Genomic DNA, 23,957 nt, shown 5'->3' on the forward strand with positions numbered 1-23,957 from the left:
ATTTTCTTAGATTAATGTTTAAGTAAATGAACACAAAAACTTTATAATAAAATTCAAAAACTTTAAATTAAAACTCACAAACTTTATGTTAATGTTCAAAAACTATAACATCTGATGTACTACATTAGATGTATAATTCATTTACTGGTCTTATCATGAAAAAGTTATGGTTGATGAAAGTTATATTAATTTGGTCATACATCAAGTTGGAATTAGTAAACAAGACATTGCAATAAATTTGAGAGTTATATTTGGATAATTGCTCAACTCGTCCCTTAATTATGAGAATATAATTGGGAAAAAAAAGATGATACTACAAGATGATCACATTGTAAGAACACAAAAAAATAATGTTAAAAAAAAAGAAAAGGCTTTGTGGAGGTTACAAATTTGTAACGGGTCAAATAGAACTTAATGAGTAGATAAAGACAAGATTTGGAAAATCATGGTCCACAAAGGAAAAAAATACATCTTTTTTTTTTTTTTTTATTAGGTAAGAAAACTAGGTTGATCCTCTAGGATAGGACCAACTTATCTCATCCTTTCGAATGAGGGAGATAAGTTGAAGCCACCGGCTATCAAACCACCTCGAAAGAGTTGGACATGAATGTCCAATAGAAGTCATGAAGTCAGCAACCTTGTTGGCTTCACGGAAACAATGTTTAATTATCACTTCATCGAAAAAATGAAGGTCTAATTTCACATCCTTGATAAAAAAAAGAAGTGGAATGCACATTTTTCATTGGAGAATGATAAGGAGTCACCGAGCGGAAAAATCTCGACGTCACCTTCTCATAAGCACCCTCTTATTTTTGGGGTCACATTTATTACATGTAAGAGAGTGGTGCTGAAATTAAGAGTCACCCGATAACGCTAACTCATTTTCCTTTTTCATTATCTTGTAGTGTTGTGGCCTTGTACACAAAAACCCACTCCGATAATGCTATCTCAGGTTCCTTTTTCATTATCTTGTAGTCGGGGGGCAAGGACTCTCACCCCCGCTCGGGTTTAAGAGTTTCAAAATTTTTAATTAAAATTTTCATTTTTTTTTAAAATCCCCCTATAAAATTACCCTTTTACCCCCGAAATTTTTCACCGCTAACTATAAAACACAAATTCTGGCTCCACCCGTGCATAAAGCAAACCAGGTTGAAAAAAAATTGAATACAAACCAATAACCATAGGATTCCAATGTTTCTAAGAAAATTCATTACAACAAAACTTCAAAATTTTCCGATTGATCTTCTTTTGTACTATACAAATTGAATAATAATCGTTTTACACCGCAACACAACTCTAGCCAAAACATAAATAAATTCAAGTCATGAAAAATAAAAAATTTAAAATATAATTAAAAGTATACAAATTGAATAATAATCGATTTACACCGCAACACAACTCTAGCCAAAACATAAATAAATTCAAGTCATGTATCAAAATTAAGATAGCTGGTTAGGAAGATGCACTCATGTGAAGCGCGACTAAGCTAGCATATAACCCGTCTTGTATATGGATTAACTTTTCGTGCTTTCCTTTCTCGGCTATGACACCGTTTTTCACCACCGCAATCACATCAGCATTCTTAATGGTGGATAATCTGTGAGCAACGACAACTGTAGTTCGATTCACCATCACTTGATCCAATGCTTCCTGCACAACTTTCTCAGACTCGGCATCAAGTGCACTGGTAGCTTCATCCAACAATAGAATCCTTGGATTTTTTACTATGGCGCGAGCAATTGCAACTCGTTGCTTTTGCCCTCCTGATAATTGCACTCCTCGTTCCCCAACAATTGTATCATATCCCTGAATATAAGTTTCACTCGGTCAAGTTAATGATAGGAAATACATGGAGACAAAAAAAATGTTCTTAAATGATACCAAGAACAGTTGCTAAAACAGAATCCGTTTTTAAAATAATGTTCAAAATTAAGTATTTGTCGTTTTGGGTCGGTTTTGAAAATATTTGTCAAAAAATGGTGTCCACGTAGGCTCGTGTTTTCAAAACCTGAAATACGGAACAAACACGCCATTAGTAATGCACATTACCTGCTGCAAGCTCGAGATGAACTTGTGAGCATTTGCCTGTTCAGCAGCAGCGATAATCTCAGCTTCTGTGGCGTTCCCTCCCTTTCCATAGGCAATGTTGGCACGAATTGTATCATTGAATAGAGTCGGCTCTTGACTAACAAGACCAATTTGTTGCCTCAACCATTGCAACTGGAACTTCTGAATTTCAACCCCATCTATAGTGATACATCCAGAATCGGGATCATAAAACCTTTGCAACAACGATACTACTGTCGATTTTCCACTCCCACTTTCTCCAACAAGGGCTACAGTCTGGCATTCAACCACAAAACATTTATATTTGCAAAGAACAGAGAATCAAGTACCATTATTATATTGTTTTCAAAAGTACCTTTCCGTGATGAATATTCAAGCAAAAGTCTCGGAATATCTGAACATCAGGTCTAGTGGGATATGTAAAGCTCACATGCTGAAACTCAATATCACCCTTAACTTGTTCCAAAGTCGTCCCTGATTCGTCGCTTGGGTCAATCTTAGATTTGCGATCCAGAATCGAGAACACAGAAGCAGCAGCACTCTTGGCTTTACTACTGTCAGGAGCCAAGGAGCTTGATTGTGATATTCCTATTGCCGCCATGGCTAGTGCAAAGAAAACCTGCAATTATCAAATCTTAGATTTTTTAACAAAATTATATCACAGAAAATACAACGCTTTGAGCACAAATACTTACTCGGAACACATCAGCAAAAGTTGTTTTCCCATGGCCAACAAGCTGAGCTCCTGCATAAAAACTGAGGGCATAGACACAGAAGAGCAAAACAAAAGACATCCCAAAACCCACACCACTAATAAGTCCTCGCTTGATTCCAGCTGCCATGGGGCCTTCACATTTCTTTTCATAAAGCTGCATTACCTTCTCCTCAGCACAAAACGAGGCAACAGTTCTTATACTCCCTACTGCATCATTAGCAACATGGCTAGCCTCCTCGTATTTTTTCTGCAATCATAGGAAAGGAAGAGGCAGCTATCAGCTGACTTGACTTAAAGTGAATGGGGTAATTATGACCTAGGCTTGAAACCCTCAATATTAGATGCAGGCATGCAGCTAACTAAGTTGTTGTACTCGTGAACTAGTTTTGTAACCCGTCATCACCAAAACCTGTTTTTGTAACTCCCTTTACAGTTTACACACTCGAAGTCACACATATACATAAAAAAAAAAAAAAAAAAAAAAAGATTCGCAGAGGGAAAGAAATTACCTAATCCCTGAATTGCTCAACTAATGTTTTCAATCAGAAAGAAAATTGGACATTTAGTTTTTTTTTTTTTTTTTTTTTTTTATAATTGTAATTTAAGTCGTCACTGTTAAACACCATTTCCAGGTAAATATCTTCTAAAATATATTGTGATCTAAATAGGCAAAAATAAATATATCAGAAGAAAATAACGAGAAAGGAGTAAAAACCTTAGCATCCTCACTGAATCCTTTCATTAACTTCAGTTGAAAATAGCCGCTAAGTCCTAAGAGAGGGATCATTGCAAGAATAATGAAAGCTAACATCCAATTTGCAAGGAAAGCAATCAGCAGGCCAGATATTGCTGCCGCAAGATTTTGGACGAGCAAACCAAGCGCATCTCCCACCAAACCACGCACACTTGCAGCATCAGACGACAACCTTGCGCCAATTGCACCACTTGAATTTTCAGGCAAGTCAAACCAGCCGACCTCCATGTGGACTACTTTCTCGAAGCACATTGATCTTATCCTTTGTATTAACTTACACCCAGCCACTGCAAAGAAGTAGGCTCGAGCTGGGTATGAAAGTAGTGATGCCGCAGCAAATACTACAAACATTAGGGCCCAAAACCTTGAATCCTCTCTCATCTCATGAGGTGGCTTGAAAAACATTTTGACCACACTCGAAAAGAGTACACCAAACAAGGGAAATATAACACCACTGGCAATAGCAGCTAGCACTCCAAGAATAAGTGTTGGTATTTCGGGCTTGTTAAGAACAGCAAGACGCCTAATCGAGACTTCTTGCCTTTTTTCAGGATGTCCTTCAACGTCACTGTCAGGAGTGGAAGTTTCACCAATACCTATGGGTACTCCAACTACTGAGAAAGAGAGACGCTTGCTGCTTATCCTCCCGGAGGACCCGATACTTGATGATCGAAAAGACGATCTTTTTTGACTTGCCTGTCGTAATATATCCCCATCATTATCAGATTTTACAGTGTCTTTAGTCATTTCCTGTAAATGTATAAGTTGAGAATATGCTCCCTCTGGATCCTTGACTAACTCAGAGTGCTGACCTGGTTTTGGGCGTAGTGAAGAAACAAATCTCAATCATTTATGAAAAACCCAAGTGTATCTAATCAGAAGCTATTTACCAATTACCATAAAACCAACATAGTCAAAGAACAACAGTGCCCAGGTGCCTGAAAAGGCTCCGGCCTAAGCCATGTAAAAGAACTCACATGTACACAGCCTGACCCATGTGTTAAACACAGAGAGACGATTTCGGACAACTCATGATGAAAATTACATCGTGAAGTGCATCAGTCGGCAGCTACTTCACAATAACACAATCGTAGAAACTTTAGTGAGCCATTTTTGCTATTCGATCTTGATAGGCAACAAACTCAGACAATAATTCTTACTAAACCCAAAGGACTGACAAGGAAAACTGGAATGACAAATTATGTAGTGTTTATGCATAATGAAGTTACAAGCTTACCTTTCTCAACCACCTTTCCTTGCTGAATGACTGCAATGACATCAGCATTACGCACTGTACTCAAGCGATGTGCAACTACAACAGTTGTTCTATTTACCATTATCCTGTCTAATGCTTCCTGCACGACCCTCTCAGATTCTGCGTCAAGTGCACTAGTAGCTTCATCCAAAAGTAAGATACGTGGATCCTTCAAAATGGCTCGTGCAATAGCGATTCTCTGCTTCTGTCCCCCAGAAAGTTGAGTTCCATGCTCACCGACCAGTGTATCTAGTCCCTACGTGTTACACATGCCAATGATTTTGAACCAAAATGTTGAAGAAAAAATATATTCCACAGAAAGAAAAAAAAATATACAGTATTAACCTGTGGTAATTTATCAATAAACTTGGAGGCATTTGCGAGCTCAGTGGCAGTTCTTATCTCTTCGTCCGTAGCTCCATCTTTTCCATACCCAATGTTATCTCTAATTGAAGAACCAAACAACACTGGCTCTTGACTTACTAGGCCGATTTTCTGCCTCAACCATCTTAGCTGAAATTCTTTGATGTTGATTCCATCAACTAATACTTCTCCAGCATGTGGATCATAGAATCTCTCAATTAAGCTAACAACAGTTGATTTGCCGCTACCACTTTGTCCAACTAATGCTACAGTTGTTCCACTTTTGATGGAAAGAGAAAATCCACGAAAAATTTGCTCGTCTGGTCTGGCTGGATAACTAAAATAAATGTCTCTCAACTCAATATCACCCTGAACATCATCTAGAATTTTCCCACTTGGATCATAAGGATCAATATTTGCTTTCCTATTGATGGTTTCAAACATCTTGTATGCTGCAGCTTGACCTGCGGCAAATGCGCTCATGCTCGGTGATGCTTGCCCCAAAGACCTATAACAATCTTATTAGTTCTCTTTTTTGATAAATATCATTTATGCAATGAAGAATCAATACAGAACAAGGAATACTCAGATTGAAACAAAGACAATGACATTTGATGTCGTTGAGTGAACGATATTGGAATACCAGTAAAAGCACTCACAGATTTAACCCGCAAACAATAGAATCTAAAGAGTGACTGGTATTGTTGAATGAAATAATTTCTTTTCATAATTGAATCAAGAATACTCACATGGAACCTGTCAAAACTGCTATAATGACGCTAATGACATCACCGCCAGTGTAATGGCCTTTAAGAACCATTCTTGCCCCATACCATATGGCTAAAGCATAACTGCAAAAGATGACAAACATAACGACACCCAATCCTGTTCCTGCAGCCATTCCTTCCTTAACACCTGATTTGTAGGCATTGACAAGAGACTTGTTGTATTGGCTAATTGCTTGTTTTTCCCCTGTAAAGGAAGCCACCTGAAGCAGAACATATTACAGACTTATAGTGTCAAGTGTGTCGCTTAATACCAAAGATGTGGACAACTAACTTCATATATCAAGGCAATGTACTCACTGTTCTGATTGAACCTATAGTTTGCTCCACAATAACTGCTGCCTTTGCGTAAGCAGCTTGCCCTTGTGTCGCCATCTTTGATAAAAACATGGCCATAAGTGCACCAGCAAACACAAGCGGAGGTATCGAAGACAGCATGACTAGAGTAAGAAGCCATCCTTTGATGAATGCGATGACAAATCCTCCGAGGAAGGTGGAAATGAACTGTATAAATTGCCCTACCTATACATTTAAAGGAAAAAAAAAAAAGAATAACACATAAGTTTAAATAGAGAATGTGCAGGTAAAACGAGATCTAGTAAAAAAAAAAAAAATACCTTCTCTCCCATGGCATCTTGTATAAGAACAGTATCGCCCGACATCCTCCCAACAACCTCTCCTGTGTTTACTTCTTTGTCAAAAAATGCGATATCTTGCCTGAGAATAGTTTTCAGGTACAAATTCCTCATTCTGGATGCCTGCCTTTCGCCTGTTACCATCCAGCAAGCCACCTCTACAACAAGTTATATAAGCACTTTCATCAGTTGACAATCTGTTCATTCATATTAGACTCTTAAACACAAGATATAGGGTTCACTATGCTTACGGAGGAATGAAGCTACTCCTGATCCAATGGCCAAATAGACGAATTTAAGAGCCACCTACAGTGAAAATTCTTACTCATTAGAAGCGCAAAATGGGCCTGTTCAATACCATATGCGTAAAGCTCGGAAGAAAATTCACCTGAGATACAACATGGACAACATGTTTAGTATTTTGATTCTGACCAAAAGCATCAATGAGATCACCTAAAAGGATGGCCATCAAAGGCATCGCTACACCATTTCCAGCAGCGCCAATAGAGCCAATGATCATCAGTGCCTTATCAGTAGAGTCTGCAAAAGAGAAGAGCTTGTAGAACGGGACTTTCTTAGCGGTTTCCGTCTCTTTCTTTTCAGTCTGCTTATGATTTTGTCCTGCTGCTTCCCCATTGGAAGTTGTCGCTTCATCGACCCCACTCATGGCCTCGACAATTTTAACCAACCCTCTCTGAGATTTAGAGATGCTACTTGGTTACCTGTAATGACCAGCATTCAAAAGTTTGATTAACTACTATGACTACTGTAATCCATGTCAAATCAACATCAAAACAACAAGAAAACAACAAAATTACACATGATCCATTATTAATACAAACTGATCATATCGTCTTCGACATTATCAACCAAAACATAATCCAAGAGGGGCATACAATCAAAACCCAAAAAGTAATACAAGAATACAAATTTATCCCAACAAACATTCTCAACATTATTCTAAAACAATGAAGATCAAGTCTCATTTTGACAACTTGCTATCTTACAATGAAACTTGATATTCTAAATATTTTTGGAACACTTATACTACAAGCCAGCAACCATTGCACCAACACCCTTTTGTTCCATATGAGTATACTCCCTCTGTCCCGGTCGTTTATTGTCCTTTCTAGTTTAAGAATGAACTTGATGAGCAATTTGATCGTTCACACTCAATTTGTTCCACTAGTCATTTAGTAATTGGTCCCTTCCTCTTTTCTTGGTTTTTGTGCCAAAATCAAAGAACAACAATTGACAGGACAGATGAAGTATTTACCTATTATTACAAGTTGCCACAACAATGAGCTAGTTCCGCCCCTGTCTCGACAACACTAACTCAAACTTACCCATATGCATAAAACACGTTACGACTGTTTCCAAATGACCCATGATGAAAATTGTGTCGATAAATACATCGACCACTCTTATTTCAAAATGATATAGTTGGGTTTTGTTGACTCTAGTAATAGTAATACATTGATGGCAATTGAATTTATTGCTTTGATTGAATTATGGGGATTCTAGTTGAGAATTGATGGTGACAGTGATAGGTGATAGGTGATCATAAAACCATGGTAAAGGCTGGAAAATACAGAGTGAAAATAACCGTAATTATTGCATGAGACGGTCTCGTTAGGTAAAAAGATAGGAGTAACTCATTTATTCAATAATCTATATGAAAACAATGTGATCATAGCTTGAAACAGCTAGACATTTCAACAAACACATGATGCACATGAAAAATTAATGATGTAATAAAATCTGACAAATTAAAATCGAATTCACGAGAATTATATGTGAAAATATGATGATCTTACAAGAGAGTGAAGATATCATCATCTGCCAGACTGCCATTACTGATAATTTTAGTGAATTAAGACTTACCTCCCGGCCTCGCCACTAGTGAATTCTTTACGTTTGCTTTTGTAGATTTCAAAACTGTGAAATAAATGTACAAAAGGGTATTTATATTCTCTCTTTATACAAGGAGTATCACAAAGTAACCCATATTTTAATCGGTTGTGTAGAGAGAAGGTGGAAGAGAAGGGAGATACTAATTCTCATACAAATAATTATGTAAATACGAGTAATATTTTTCCGGAGAGGTACTATTTATGACCTGAATTTAAACTCTTTAACACTCTGTAGTCCTCACACTATAAAATTTTCATTTCCTCTTACTATATCTCTTAAAATATACTCCCTCCAATTCGCTATAATGTTCCCTGTTTCCCAAAACGGATTATTCAGGTAATGTTCCCCTTTCCTTTTTTAGTAACTTTTTTCTCTTACTTTATTCATTTCTCTCTCCTATAATCAAACCCCACATAACTTTTTTACTCCTATTTTATTACTTTTCTTACTATTTTGGCCCCACAACTCATTATTTAACTCCTATTAATTCATCTCTCTCTCCTAACATCAACCCCACCAATGTCCTTTATTCATTTTTAATAGTATTTCTTAAGTATCGTGCCAAAAGCAAATGGGAACAATATAACGAATTGGAGGGAGTAGTATGAAATGAAAATTGTAAAATTGAAATATTTTTCCAAATATGTGATATATCTAACCATAGAAAATGCAAGAGTAATTTTTTTCCTTATTAAAATAAGTCAAAAGAATACATTAAAAAAACTTGTGTATAATAATAAGCAAAAAGATTAGCAAATTAAACTCTTTTACGAAAAAATGTCATCATAACTACTAATTCGAAATTGAATTTAAATTGACATCGGTTTTTAGAGGGGTTAGTAAACGACAAATTGGTTCTAACATACTCAAAGTTTTTAACATGTTTAATTCATCAATCTACTAATTTGATTGTTCGGTAAATGGCATACTGAAATGATAGATTGGAGCTCAATCTACTATTTTCAAATATGCAATTCCCCACCATATTCACATTAATTAGTGGATTGTGAAAAAAAAATGAATCTGTCAATTACTTACCCATAGATATAATAATCTATTAACCTAAATCCGCTAATTACCAAACATTTCTACTAAATTTGTTAATTGAAAATACTAGTCGAGCATGTTAATTCAATCTGTTTGATCAATCTATTTTTGCTAATATTAATTTGCTAATACCAAATAAGGCTAATAAATTTAAATTGTGAACATTACAATAGCCGTCTGTAATAGGTTCAGTAACCTCTAATGATATTGACAACAACAAACTCACAATTTACTAAGGCCCTGTTATTTTGGCTGAATTGAGTTGAATAGAGTTTAACAAAATTAAAGTTTGTTGAGATGAATATACCTAAAATGAATAAATAAGTGAGACCGACTATTTATTTTGCAACCAACGCAAACTTAATGAGTGATGACCATTACACAAATTGAACAAATAAAAAGTCAATTTTATTGACATGAACAGAAGAAAACAACTCTTGACAAATATAATTAATACTATCCAATAGTAATTTAAAATAATCTAATTTAAAATGATTTAGAAGTTCAGAGTGGTCAACATTTTAATTGATAATTGTTGACAAAAAATTCAGGGTGGAAAATAAAAATTGCAAGTGGCTAATTAATAATTATTGACTATAATACACAATTATTCCTTAATTTATCGGTTTAATTATAATATCAATGAAATCCTACGGTGTCTAGTTTTGCATAATTGCATGTGAGTTAGATTATATTCCAACAACTCATGCAAAAACAAGTGAAAAAAATACAAACTCGTATTAATTAATTATTACTCCGTATATGTTTCTTTCACTTAGATGAATTGCGTAAATTATTAGATTACATAATACATATCTGTGTAATGCCGATTTTATAGTGTAAAATAATTGACTTGAAATGCGTAATTATTATTATTATTTTTTTTCAAATGAGCGCAGATGTCGCGGATGAGAATCGAACCCCCAACTTCATTTGTACATCAATTTTTGATGATATATTCTAATAAAAATTTCTTTAATTAACTTCTTAATATATACCATAGAAAAACAGTTTTATTATATATGCTCTTAATGGAAAAATAGCTCGAAATTATAAGGATTCTCGGAGTTTAGAGTTTTGATCCTATTCCGGGAAGGGAAACAAATTACACTAATTCTCATATGTGACGGCACATATCCGTCACTCTGGAGTGACAGGATACCATTTTACTTCACAAAGTACCCACTTTTTCTCTCTCTGTAACACTAGTGGTCCCCTTTCTCCACTAACCCATTTTGTTACCATTTTTACTCACAAAATATCCGCTACAAATGATAATCCGTCACAAGGGAGACCAATTGAACAAATTAAAGGAAAGGAAGATTGTGTGGGATTGTTGCAGCATGTGAGTTTCTTAAATGAACTGCATAATCACCGTTGAATTTTAAGGCTAAAAGCACTCAATTATTTTCAACAACAATAATTCATTTGTACGACAGTCTGTTTCGTCATATTTTGCAAAAAAAATTACGACTTTTTGCTCGATAGTGATCACTTTTGAATAAATAGTGACCAATTTGAAAAAACAAGTTATTTATTAGTCATAAAATGTAATCACTATTTTAATAAAAAGTGATTACTATTTATCAAAAAGGTTACTTACTTTCTACTAATCGTATGTACCACCGTCAGCACAGGAATTTGCGTTTCAACAAAGGTTGTCAAATTTGAATGTGCATTATTGTTATTTGAGAACGAACCCATGAACACTTAGATTAATTGACACAATTGGTCTTTCTTGTGACGGGTTACCATTTGTGGCGGATATTTTGTGAGATAAAATGGTAACAAAATGGGTTAGTGGAGAAAGGGGACCACATGAATAGTATTGCAGAGAGAGAAAAAGTGGGTACATTGTGAGGTAAAATGGTATCCGTCACAAGCTTGTGACGGATATGTCATGTCTTCAATGAGAATTTGTGTAATTGACAAGGGGTTGTTTTAACTTAATCAGAGGTTTTGTGTTCGAGACTTCGAGCCATGGAAATGCAGCAGTGTTAAAACTCACGAGGAAAAGCTTTGTCGTCCTAATATCCTACTCGAATTCGGACTACACCGGATGGTTTTTAAAAAAAAAAAAAAAAAAAATTGTTATTTGAGAGTTGAGACCCCAAGAATAGTTATTGGACGACATAACAGCATTTAATGTGAAGCATTAATTGGATACAGTTGTGTATGATCTTCAGAAACTTGGGTAATGTTAAGAGTATTAAGGTTTTTTTAATATTTGGGCTAAATAAAAAAAAAAATTAAAAGAAACATATTATCAGAAATATAAGTTTCAATTTACTTACTCCGTATCATATAAAATACGGAGTAATTCTGTTGGTTAACCTCATTGTTGATAAATTGGAAAGGATAGACGAAAAAAATACGGATGCTCTTAGGACACGAGTTAGAAAAATCGTTATTATCATTGCGATTTACGGAAAACAGAATTTTTTATAGAAAATGAAGGACATTATTGGAAGACAATTTGAAAAAAAAAATTAAAAAATTTTGTAGATAACATTCCATGTTGAACAATTTGTTTCACAACAATGCCCCTCCACCAAACATCTCACAACCCCATCTACCCAAAAATCCCAAACCAAGGGCATCCCCACCAACCAAACACCGCCTTTGAATCGACTACTCAACCCACCGGTATCTTCGACTTCCTTGTCGTCTAATACGAGGGATTCGGAGTTAAGGAAAAAGGTTATAGACTCGAAGTACAGTTTAGAAGAACTGGATACATTATAACACTGTTTTACCTGTCTTTATATTAATTTAAATTAATCAAATGACTAAAACAAACAGAGTACATATATATATTAAATTTCGTCCAGACTAAGCATAGTTTAGTCTGGACGAAAGGGAACAAAAGAAACATCACATACAAATACAAATACTAGAAAATAGACATACCAAAATAAGGTAGAACCAACTTGAGAAGCTTGGTGCAACAATTTCCCAAAATGACACTTTTTGAGTTTTATTAATTTGATTGTAAAATGTTTAAAATGGTACGGTTTTTGACCTTTATAAGCTACTAGTCCCACCCACCAAACCAAAGAACAAACAAATTAAGTGTTTGAATTTTATTAAATGATTGAGCAAATATATACACGGAGTAGCTAGTTTTTATATAGTCCGTTTACTATATTTAGGTAGGCGTGCGTTACTTGGAGAACACGGTATTGGTAATGGCAACTTCGTGTTTACCCCCTCCGTACTAACTAAAGAGATTCGGATTAAGGTCCTTTTCCTTTGACCGAAACTGGCCTAACATAACTGAATTGATTTGAATTAAATTTAATGAACCTGAATTAAATTAAATTGAACTAAACTCATACAATACAATACAATATTATCTGAAATTATCTGAATTGAACTGAATTTATAAGAAAGAAATTAAGTTCAAAAGAACAGGGCATAATACTCTGTAATTGTTACTGTGCGTGACCAATTGACCCTTCTGTGGTACAACGGATAAAAAGTGATGATGATTTTATGATAAGTGATGATCATTTTATATTTAAAATCAATTTAAATCTTTTTATTTATTTTTTCTCTCTATTTTCTATTTAATAAGCCTTTATTTTAATATATTTCCCCTTATCATTCATTAAAACATTATTTTTATGAAACAATTATAACCATTAGATCGTTACAAGATTTAATCACACCGTTTATAAAAAAATATAGTTTTAAGTGGAGAAATCCAAAAAGGTTACAAATTACACAAAATCTCATTATAAACGGCACATATTCGTTTATAACTAAAGACGGGTCAAATACAATATCACATTCCTAATAGGACGAGCAACAAGTGGGGTGCTGGGGATAAAAAATGTCACCACTTTCAAGATATTTGATCCGTTTTTAGCTATAAACGGATATAAAACGAATATAGCCGTTTATAGCAAGATTAGCTTTAAAAATTAACCATTTTTTAAAAAGTAGTCATTTTAAGATAATACTTCCTCCTACTCTGAGTGTTGTTCCCTTTCTTTTGGACACCAAAATTAAGGAAATGGATTTGGACCACACAAAACACCCTACCCCACATGGAATTGAATTTGAACCACACAAAACTTACCAAAAAAGAAAAGAGGGACCAACACTCGACTAGTATGAAAATGGAAAGAGGAACCAACACTCAAACTAGGAGGGATTACTTAAAAAAGTATTTATGAAATGCATGAGATAATCAATGACCTCATGGTATGGGTTTCTTGGTCCAATTTGCTTGGGGCTCGTCATGTCATGGTGTGGAATGTGGACCATTCTCGTGAACTTCTAATAAATACTCACTAATCACGTTGCATAAAAGCATCTTATCTCCAGTTGTCTTGGTGAACCCATACATTGCACCTTAACAAAAGATTAATGGGAGCATCCGTTTCATCGTTGATAGACACTATCCGTTTAAAACTGTAGATAAATAATAACCATTTCATAAAATACAAGTGGGAGGACAAGTGATGATACCCATTTTCCACCCACTTGCACTATCCTTTGTAAATATGTTTAACATTGTCTAATCCGCCATTTCATCAAACAAGCCATATATCTATGTTTCGGGTTATGTTATTATACTTTACTCCGTACTTTATATTAAAAATCAAACAAGCTACTCCCTCCCATTCACAATAAACCTCCCCATTTTCTTTTTCGGTTATTCACAATAACCTCCCTATTTCCTTTTTTGGTAAGTGTTTGTGTGGTCCAAATTTAATTATATGGTGGGGTAGTGTATTTGTGTGGTCCAAATTTAATTATATGGTGGGGTAGTGCGTTTCCTTAATTTTTGTGCCAAAATGAAATGGGAGGTTTATTGTGAATGGGAGGGAGTATATATTAAAAGGGTATTAAAATTAATTTGAATTCTCTTCATGTCTAAACCGCCATTTATCATGCATAATTTACTCGACCTGAATCCGACATGACACCTGAACTCAAGACCCGAACTTGATCTGAACTCGAATTGATCCGACCCAATATAACTCGATCCGAATATTTATTGTTGTAAATTAATTATTATTGACAATTAACTTGATAATAGTTAAGCCGAAGTTTACAGACCCAAAATACCCGACCTAAAATTAACCCAACCTAAATCAAACCCGATTAACCCGTTTGGCATGCTTATGTTTAACTCATTTCTTTATCACAAATTCTCATTTATGACGGGCGATATCCGTCACAAGCTTGTGACTTGTGACGGGTCAAATAAAATCCACTTGGGTAGATAAAGACAAACCCTTTGTGTTTTTCTAGGCACTTTTACTTTTGTCTTATCTATCTAAGTGGGTGATACTTGATTCGTCACAAGTGACGGATATACCTGTCACAAGAAAGACTTATTGTTTCTTTATAGTGTATGAAAAGGACTTGGAAGGTGGGGTTATATCCGTTACAAATAAGAGTGTATGGAAATGACTTGGAAGGTGGGGGTTACTTTTGAATGGTTGGGTGAATTTTTCAAGGGTTGGGGCCTGAGGTGGCCAAGGCATTTTGGACCATTTTATTAACTGAAGGTTTGGAATACGGTGCCAGTGTAAAATGGATCCTCTTTATTTTTTTTCTCTTCATTTCCTCTTACAAAATATTACTATATTATACTCTCTCCTAGTCTGATTGTTGGTTACTCTTACCTTTTCCATGTTAGTCGAGTGTTGGTTCCTATTTCCTATTTTGGTAAATTTTGTGTGGTCCAAATTCAATTACATGTGGTTTGTGTGGTCCAAATTCATTTCCTTAATTTTGATGTCCAAAAGAAAGGAACCAACAATCAGACTAGGAGGGAGTATTAAGTTATGTCTAAAAAAGTTTTCGTTCAATAATTATCTCAAACAGTAATTCTCTTGTGCGACCGTCACACGGTTTTATAAAAGGAAATTGACCACCGGCAATTCATTAGGACAAAACTACAAAAGTTTCCCAATCAATCTTCTTTTGTACAGTACATTAACTATATACCTTTACAAAACTTCTTATTTTTTTATATATACAAATAAAATAATAGATATACACCGCAACAAATTTCTAGTCAAAACAGAATTCAAATTCAAAAGAAATATTGTATCAAAATTAGGATAGGACACTCTTCCGTGATCATCACAAGCTCGTAACCTCTCACAGGCCTTCTCCAACTTATAGTTTGTGAGGGGTTAAAAGCATATAATGAAAAGTGTCCGTCACAAATGAGAATTTGCCTAGGACAGGTGGTTAGGAAGATGCGCTCATGTGAAGTGCGACAAGGCTAGCATATAACCCGTCTTTTAGATGGATTAGCTTTTCATGCTTTCCTTTCTCGGCTATGACACCGTTTTTCACCACCGCGATCACATCAGCATTCTTAATAGTGGATAGTCTGTGAGCAACGACGACTGTGGTTCGGTTCACCATGACTTGATCCAACGCGTCCTGCACAACTTTCTCAGACTCGGCATCAAGTGCACTAGTAGCTTCATCTAACAATAGGATTCTTGGATTTTTTACTATAGCACGAGCAATCGCAACCCGTTGTTTTTGCCCGCCCGATAATTGCACTCCTCGTTCCCCGACAATTGTATCATAACCCTGAAAATAAATTTCACTCCGTCAACTTAGCGATATGAAATATATTGAGACAAACAAATCTTCTTAAAGGATAAAAATGACAAGATGACGCGAGTTTTGTACCAATGCACATTACCTCCTGCAAGCTAGAGATGAACTTGTGAGCATTTGCCTGTTCGGCAGCAGCGATAATCTCAGCCTCTGTGGCATTCCCTCCCTTTCCATAGGCAATGTTGGCACGAATCGTGTCATTGAATAGAGTAGGTTCTTGACTGACAAGACCAATTTGTTGTCTCAACCATCGCAACTGGAACTTTTGAATTTCAACCCCGTCTATGGTAATACATCCAGAATCGGGATCATAAAACCTTTGCAACAACGATACTACTGTCGATTTTCCACTCCCACTTTCTCCAACAAGAGCCACGGTCTGGCATTTAATCACAAGACATTTATTTATATTCCCATAGAAAACAGAATCAAAGTAAAATTATTATACTGTTTCCAAAAGTACCTTTCCGTGATGAATATTCAAGCAAAAGTCTCGGAATATCTGAACATCAGGTCTAGTGGGATATGTAAAGCTGACATGCTGAAACTCAATATCACCCTTAACTTGTTCCAAAGTCGTTCCTGATTCGTCGCTTGGGTCAATCTTAGATTTACGATCCAGAATCGAGAACACAGAAGCAGCAGCACTCTTGGCTTTACTACTGTCAGGAGCCAAGGAGCTTGATTGTGATATTCCTATTGCCGCCATGGCTAGTGCAAAGAAAACCTGCAATTATCAAATCCTAGATTTTTTAACAAAAGTATATCACAGAAAGTAAGACCTTGAGCACATATACAGATATACTTACTCGAAACACATCGGCAAAAGTTGTTTTCCCATGGGCAACAAGCTGGGCTCCAGCATAAAAACTCAGGGCATAGACCAAGAAGAGTAAAGCAAAGGACATTCCAAAACCAACACCACTGATAATTCCTCGCTTGATTCCAGCTGCCATAGGGCCTTCACATTTCTTTTCATAAAGCTGCATTACTTTCTCCTCAGCACAGAACGACGCAACAGTTCTTATACTCCCTACTGCGTCATTAGCAACATGGCTGGCCTCCTCGTATTTTTTCTGCAATCATAGAAAAGGAAGAGGCAAAATATCAGCTGACTTGACTCGTAAAGTTATGGAGTACTTATGACCTAGATTTGAAACCCATCAACATTAGATGCAGCTCCCTTCAGACTAGACAAATGATGAAAAAGAATGCTAAAGTCACTAGGATGTCGTATTCATACTAGGTTCGTAACCCGTCATCACCAAAACTGTCCTTGTGACTCCCTTTACATATACAAAAAGAAAAAATAGAAGCACAGAGAGAAAGAGGTAAACTAATGCTTTCAATCAGAATCAAAATTTGACAATCACTTTTTTTGCAAGTGTAATTTAAGTAGTAACTGTTGAACGTCTACTTTCCAAGTAAATATTTTTTTTAAATATATTGAAAAAATAGCAGCACAGAGGCACTGGGGTAATGTTGTTGTTGTTGTATATTGCAATCCAACATAGGCAAGAGTAAATACGTCTCGAGGAAATAATGAGAAAGAATGAATGAAAACCTTAGCATCCTCGCTGAATCCTTTCAAGAACTTCATTTGAAAATAGCCATTGAGTCCTAAAAGCGGGATCATTGCAAGGATAATAAAAGCTAAGATCCAATTTGCTAGGAAAGCGATCAGCAGGCCAGCTATTGCTGACGCAAAATTTTGGACGAGCAAACCAAGCGCATCTCCCACCAAACCACGCACACTTGCAGCATCAGACGACAACCTTGCGCCAATTGCACCACTTGAATTTTCAGGCTCGTCAAACCAACCGATCTCCATGTGGATCACTTTCTCGAAGCACATTGATCTTATCCTTTGTATTAACTTACAACCAGCCACTGCAAAGAAGTAGGCTCGAGCTGGGGATGCTATTAGTGATGCCACTGCGAATACTACAAATATTAGGGCCCAAAACCTTGCATCCGATCTCAACTCATGAGGTGGCTTGAAAAACATTTCGATCACACTTGATAAGAGTATACTAAACAAAGGAAATATAACACCATTGGCAATGGCAGATAGTACTCCAAGAATAAGTATTGGTATTTCAGGCTTGTTAAGAGCAGCAAGACGCCTTATCGAGACTTCTGGCCTTTCTTCCGGATGTCCCTCAACATCTCCGTCAGGCGTGGAAGTTTCACCCATGTCTATGGGTACTCCAACTACTGAGAATGAGAGACGTTTGCTGCTCACCCTCCCAGAGGACCCGATACTTGATGATCGTAAGGACGATCTTTTTAAACTCGCCTGTCGTAACATATCCCCATCTTTATCAGATTGTCTAGAGTCTTTGGTCATTTCCTGTAGATGTATAAGTTGAGAATATGCTCCATCTGGATCCTTGACTAACTCAGAGTGCTGGCCTGGTTTTGCAAATAATGAAGAAACAAATCTCAATCATGTATGAAAAAAACTAAGTGTATCCAATCAGAAGCTATTTATACCAACAACAGTACCCTGGTGCCTAAAAAGGCTCCGGGCTATGGCTGATAAGGGAACCAACATGTACATAGCTTAAACCGTGTGTTGAACGCAAGAGGCAAATTTGGATGACTCGTGATGAAGATTGCTTCGAGAATTGCAGAACTCGACAGCTACTTCACAATAAAACAAGCGTAGACACGTGAGTCATTTTGATATTTGATCCTGATCTAATTTCAAAGAATTTAGGAATATTGTGGCTCCTTCAGAAATGGAAATACATCATAGACCACAAACTCAGACAATAATTCTTAATAAACCTTAAGGTTCCAAAGTATTTGAAAGAAGTGAACACTGAAAAGTAAAACCGGAATAACAAATTATAGAGCGTTTATGCACAAGGAAGTTACAAGCTTACCTTTCTCAACCACCTTTCCCTGCTGAATGACTGCAATGATATCAGCGTTACGTACTGTACTCAAACGATGCGCAACTACAACAGTTGTTCTATTCACCATTATCCTGTCTAATGCTTCCTGCACGACCCTCTCAGATTCTGCATCAAGTGCACTAGTGGCTTCATCCAAAAGTAAGATACGTGGATCCTTCAAAATGGCTCGTGCTATAGCGACTCTCTGCTTCTGTCCACCAGATAGTTGAGTTCCATGCTCACCGACTAATGTATCTAGTCCCTACACATGACGAATACCAACGATTTCAGGTCAAACTGTTGAAGGAAAAAGATATTCCACAGAAAGAAAAAATATAGTGTGTAAACCTGTGGTAATTTATCAATAAACTTTGCGGCATTTGCGAGCTCAGTGGCAGTTCTTATCTCTTCGTCTGTAGCTCCATCTTTTCCATACCCAATGTTATCTCTGATTGAAGAACCAAACAATACTGGCTCTTGACTTACAAGGCCGATTTTCTGCCTTAACCATCTTAGCTGATAGTCTTTTATGTTGAATCCATCAACTAAAACTTCTCCAGCATGTGGATCATAGAATCTCTCAATTAAGCTAATAACAGTTGATTTGCCACTACCACTTTGTCCAACTAATGCTACAGTTGTTCCACTTTTGATTGAAAGGGAAAAGCCACGAAAAATTTGCTCATCTGGTCTGGCTGGATAACTAAAATAAATGTCTCTCAACTCAATATCACCATGAATATCGTCTAGAATTTTCCCACTTGCATCATAAGGATCAATATCCGCTTTCCTATTGATTGTTTCAAACATCTTGTATGCTGCGGCCTGACCTGCGGCAAATGCGCTCATGCTTGGTGTTGCTTGCCCCAGAGACCTATATCAATTGTATTAGCTCTCTTTTTAATAAATATTATTACTGATGCAATGAAGAAGCAATAGATAACAAGGCAAACTCGGATGCAAACAAACGCAAAGATGTCTGATGTCATTGAGTTAACGATATTGGAATGCCATTAAAAGCACTCATAGTTTACCCCATAAAGAATTTAGAAATACAACAATTTATTTTCATGTTTGAATTGAGAATACTCACATGGAACCAGTCAAGACCGCTACAATGACGCCTAGGACATCACCCCCAGTGTAATGCCCTTTAAGAACCATCCTTGCCCCAAACCATACGGCTAAAGCATAACTACAGAAGACAACAAACAAAACCACACCCATTCCTGTTCCTGCAGCCAATCCTTCCTTAACACCTGATTTGTAGGCATTGACAATAGACTTGTTGTATTGGATAATTGCTTGTTTTTCCCCTGTAAAGGAAGCCACCTGAAGCAGAACATATTACAGACTTATTATACTGTCAAGTGTGTCGCTTAAAACAAAAGATGTGGACGACTAACTTCATATATCAAGGCAATGTACTCACTGTCCTGATTGAACCTATAGTTTGCTCCACAATAACTGCTGCCTTTGCATAAGCAGCTTGCCCTCGTGTCGCCATCTTTGATAACATCATACCCATAACTGCACCAGCAAACACGAGTGGAGGTATCGCAGACAGCATGACAAGAGTAAGAAGCCATCCCTGGATAAATGCGATGACAAATCCTCCAAGGAAGGTACAAACATACTGTATAAATTGCCCTACCTATACATTTAAATAAAGAAGAGAGAATACATAAGTTTAAATAGAGAATACGTGCGGAAAATGAGAACTAGTAATAAATGTTACCTTCTCTCCCATGGCATCTTGTATAAGAACAGTATCACCCGACATCCTCCCAACAACCTCTCCTGTGTTTACTTCTTTGTCAAAAAATGCGACATCTTGCCTGAGAATAGTCTTCAGGTACAAGTTCCTCATTCTCGATGCCTGCCTTTCGCCTGTTACCATCCAGCAAGCCACCTCTACAACGAGATATATAAGTACTTCCATCAGTTGACAATCAGTTCATTCATATGAGACTCAGTAAACATAGGGCATAGAGTTCACTAGGCTTACGGAGGAATGAAGCTATTCCTGATGCAATGGCCAAATAGACGAATTTAAGAGCCACCTACATTGAAAATTCTTCTCATAAGAAGCACAAAATGGGCGTGTCAATAAATATGAGATGTGCTCGGAAGAAAATTAACCTGAGAGACAATACGGACGACATGTTTAGTATCTTGATTCTGACCAAAAGCATCAATAAGATCACCTAAAAGGATGGCCAGCAAAGGCATGGATACACCATTTACTGCAGCCCCAATAGAGCCAATGATCATCAGTGCCTTATCAGTAGAATCTGCGAAAGAGAAGAGCTTGTAGAATGGGACTTTCATAGCGTCTTCCGTCTCTTTCTTTTCATTCTCCTTGTGATTTTGCCCTGCTGCTTCTCCATTGGAAGTTGTCGCTTCATCGACCCCACTCATGGCCTCGACAATTTTAACCAACCCTCTCTGAGATTTAGAGATGGTACTTGGCTACCTGTAATGAGCATTGAGCAGCATTCAAAAGTTTGATTAACTACCAAGACTAGTACTCCATAATCTATGTCAAATCAACATCAAAACAGCAAGAAAACAACAAAATTACACAGGATCAATTGTTAATACAAACTGATAAGCTTTTTTGTGGATGGAAATACCAAATCACTCATCATATCGTCTTCGACATTATCATCCAAAAATAATCCAATGGCGGCATAATTTAAAGCCCTAAAAGTAATACAAGACAAATACATTCAACAAGCATTCTCAACATTATGCTAAAATAATGAAGATCAAGTCTGATGTTGACAACTTGACATCTTACAATGAAACTTAATATTTTAAATATCTACGAGTACGTTAATAATAGAGTTTAAGTTAATCAAATCCAACCCGTTGCCCTCTCGCAATTCCGAACACTTAATACAGTTATACTACAAGACAGCAACCAATCCACCAACTCCCCTTTGTTCCATATGAGTATATTTACCAGTTATTATAAGCTGGCACAACAATGGGCTAGTTCCGCCCCTGTGTCCACTAAGCTAAGTCAAACTTACCTATGTGCACACAACACAGAACGACTGTTTCCAAATGACCCGTAATGAAAATTTTGTGTCGATAAATACGTCGACCATTTCAAAATGATACTGTAGGGGATTTGTTCACTGTAGTAGAACATTGATTATAATTGAATTGATAGCTTTGATTAAATTATGAGAATTCTAGTTGAGACTTGAGAGTTCATGGCAGATCATACAACCATGGTAAAGCTGGAAAATACACGTGAAAATCACCGAAATTATTGCATGAGACGATCTCATACTCTGAGACAGACCAATTATGCAAAAAGATCATATTTTTTTATAAAAATTGACCATCTCACAGTGTAACGCCGTCTCATAACACAAATTCTCATTATAGACGGACACTATCCGTCTATAATGAAAAACGGGCCAAATACAATACCACTTCCCTAATAGGACAAACAACAAGTGGGGTGGTGGTGGCAAAAACCCGTCTATAGCAAGACTAATTGGTCTCATAAAACCATTAATTGAATTGATAGCTTTGATTAAATCATGAGAATTCTAGTTCAGAGTTGATGGCAGATCATGAAAACATGCAAAAGCTGGGAAATACACAGTGAAAATAACGTAATTATTCCATGAGACGGTCTCATATTCTGAGACGGACCCATTTATCACCATTAAATGAATAATTTTGTTTATAAAAATGGACCGTCTCACGGTATGCCACCGTCTTATTCTATAATCTATATGAAAACAATACAATAACAACGATGAAACAGCTAGACATTTCAACAAACACATGGTGCACATGAAAAATTGATTCTGCAATATGGTCTGACAAAATCAAATTAACGAGATTTCAATGTCACAAATCACAATTGATTATCTAACAAGTGAGGGAAGATAATCATCATCTGCCATTACTGATAATTTAAGTGAATTAGTGTGCATTGATCATCTAACAACTGAATTTCATCGGCATAAGACTTACCTCTGGGCTCCGCCATTGCAGTGAATTCTGTAACTTTGTTTTTGTACATTTTTGTATAACACAAATAATTGACGGTACTATTCTGTCATAAGCTTGTCACCGTTCATAAGGAGTAACTAAGAGAGCAAGTAGGAGGGGGTCTGTGAGAGGTCACAACTTGTGACCGTCACAAACAAGACTTTATTTGGTATGGAGTATATAAAAAGGTGACAAAAAAAAGTAAAGAATTTACTGGGTTTTAATGTTGACTGGGTTTAAACACCGGTCATGAGTATTAAAGAGAAATAGGAACATATATCAGATTGTACTATCTCAGACCTCATTAGTTTTTGAGCTTATGTTTAGTTTTTCTGAGCTTTTTAACGTTAATAAGTTACATTTTAATTTTTGCTATCAAATTCAAATTTAACTGAGCTTATATATAATGGTTTTGAGTTCTACTGTAATTTTTTGAGCTTAATGTCTAATTAAATAAAATCAGAAACTTTATAATAAAACTCAAAAACTTTGAATAAAACTCAAAAACTTTATTGTAATACTCAAAAACTAAGCAATATGTGGTAATACATCAGATATATTATAAGAGCGATTTTAATGTTTATGCGGTTTGTAGTCAAGTAAGGAGTAAAGTAGTCCTAGGTAAATAATCTATTTTTGTCTTTCACATTATAAAACTTAAAACTTTCATTTTCTGTTTTCATCTCTTAAAAAAAAATAGTATGAATAAATAAATATTGGAAAATTAGAGACTTGGTATGAAAGTATTTTTCAATCTAACCATAAATATTGCAAAAGTAATCAGTAGTATTTTATAGTTTTTGGTTATGATTGTTACTCCCTCTATTCTAGACATTTATTTATTTATTTTATAATTTTCGAGGGATATTCTATTTACAAATAAACAAATACGGAGTACT

At 36.1% G+C, this 23,957-nt stretch overlaps 2 protein-coding genes across 9 annotated transcripts; both read right to left on the reverse strand.

Annotated features, from left to right (window-relative positions):
- Positions 1 to 1,325: 1,325 nt before the first annotated feature.
- LOC141646716 (ABC transporter B family member 21-like) lies at positions 1,326 to 12,635 on the reverse strand. 8 transcript variants are annotated; one of them, XM_074454628.1, is made up of 13 exons: positions 12,446 to 12,635; positions 6,963 to 7,296; positions 6,826 to 6,880; positions 6,557 to 6,732; positions 6,240 to 6,461; positions 5,904 to 6,142; positions 5,137 to 5,662; positions 4,774 to 5,047; positions 3,498 to 4,348; positions 2,763 to 3,029; positions 2,423 to 2,686; positions 2,050 to 2,343; positions 1,326 to 1,806 (listed from the first exon to the last, which is right to left on the reverse strand). In XM_074454628.1, the coding sequence occupies exons 2-13, from the start codon at positions 7,239 to 7,241 to the stop codon at positions 1,453 to 1,455; spliced, it is 3,801 nt and encodes a 1,266-aa protein (XP_074310729.1). In that variant the 5' UTR covers positions 7,242 to 7,296; positions 12,446 to 12,635; the 3' UTR covers positions 1,326 to 1,452. The 8 variants fall into 8 exon arrangements, with proteins under 8 accessions (XP_074310729.1, XP_074310731.1, XP_074310732.1 ...); XM_074454630.1 differs by lacking the exon at positions 12,446 to 12,635 and adding an exon at positions 8,459 to 8,591; XM_074454631.1 differs by lacking the exon at positions 12,446 to 12,635 and adding an exon at positions 8,392 to 8,591.
- Positions 12,636 to 15,459: 2,824 nt separating this feature from the next.
- LOC141646719 (ABC transporter B family member 11-like) lies at positions 15,460 to 23,141 on the reverse strand. The gene is made up of 13 exons (XM_074454639.1): positions 23,041 to 23,141; positions 21,181 to 21,514; positions 21,047 to 21,101; positions 20,777 to 20,952; positions 20,471 to 20,692; positions 20,132 to 20,370; positions 19,387 to 19,912; positions 19,027 to 19,300; positions 17,700 to 18,550; positions 16,945 to 17,211; positions 16,599 to 16,862; positions 16,221 to 16,514; positions 15,460 to 16,105 (listed from the first exon to the last, which is right to left on the reverse strand). Exons 2-13 carry the CDS (start codon positions 21,457 to 21,459, stop codon positions 15,752 to 15,754), a joined length of 3,801 nt encoding a protein of 1,266 aa, XP_074310740.1. The 5' UTR covers positions 21,460 to 21,514; positions 23,041 to 23,141; the 3' UTR covers positions 15,460 to 15,751.
- Positions 23,142 to 23,957: the final 816 nt, after the last annotated feature.

Source organism: Silene latifolia, chromosome 3 (assembly GCF_048544455.1).
Source record: "Silene latifolia isolate original U9 population chromosome 3, ASM4854445v1, whole genome shotgun sequence".
Taxonomy (NCBI): Eukaryota; Viridiplantae; Streptophyta; class Magnoliopsida; order Caryophyllales; family Caryophyllaceae; genus Silene; species Silene latifolia.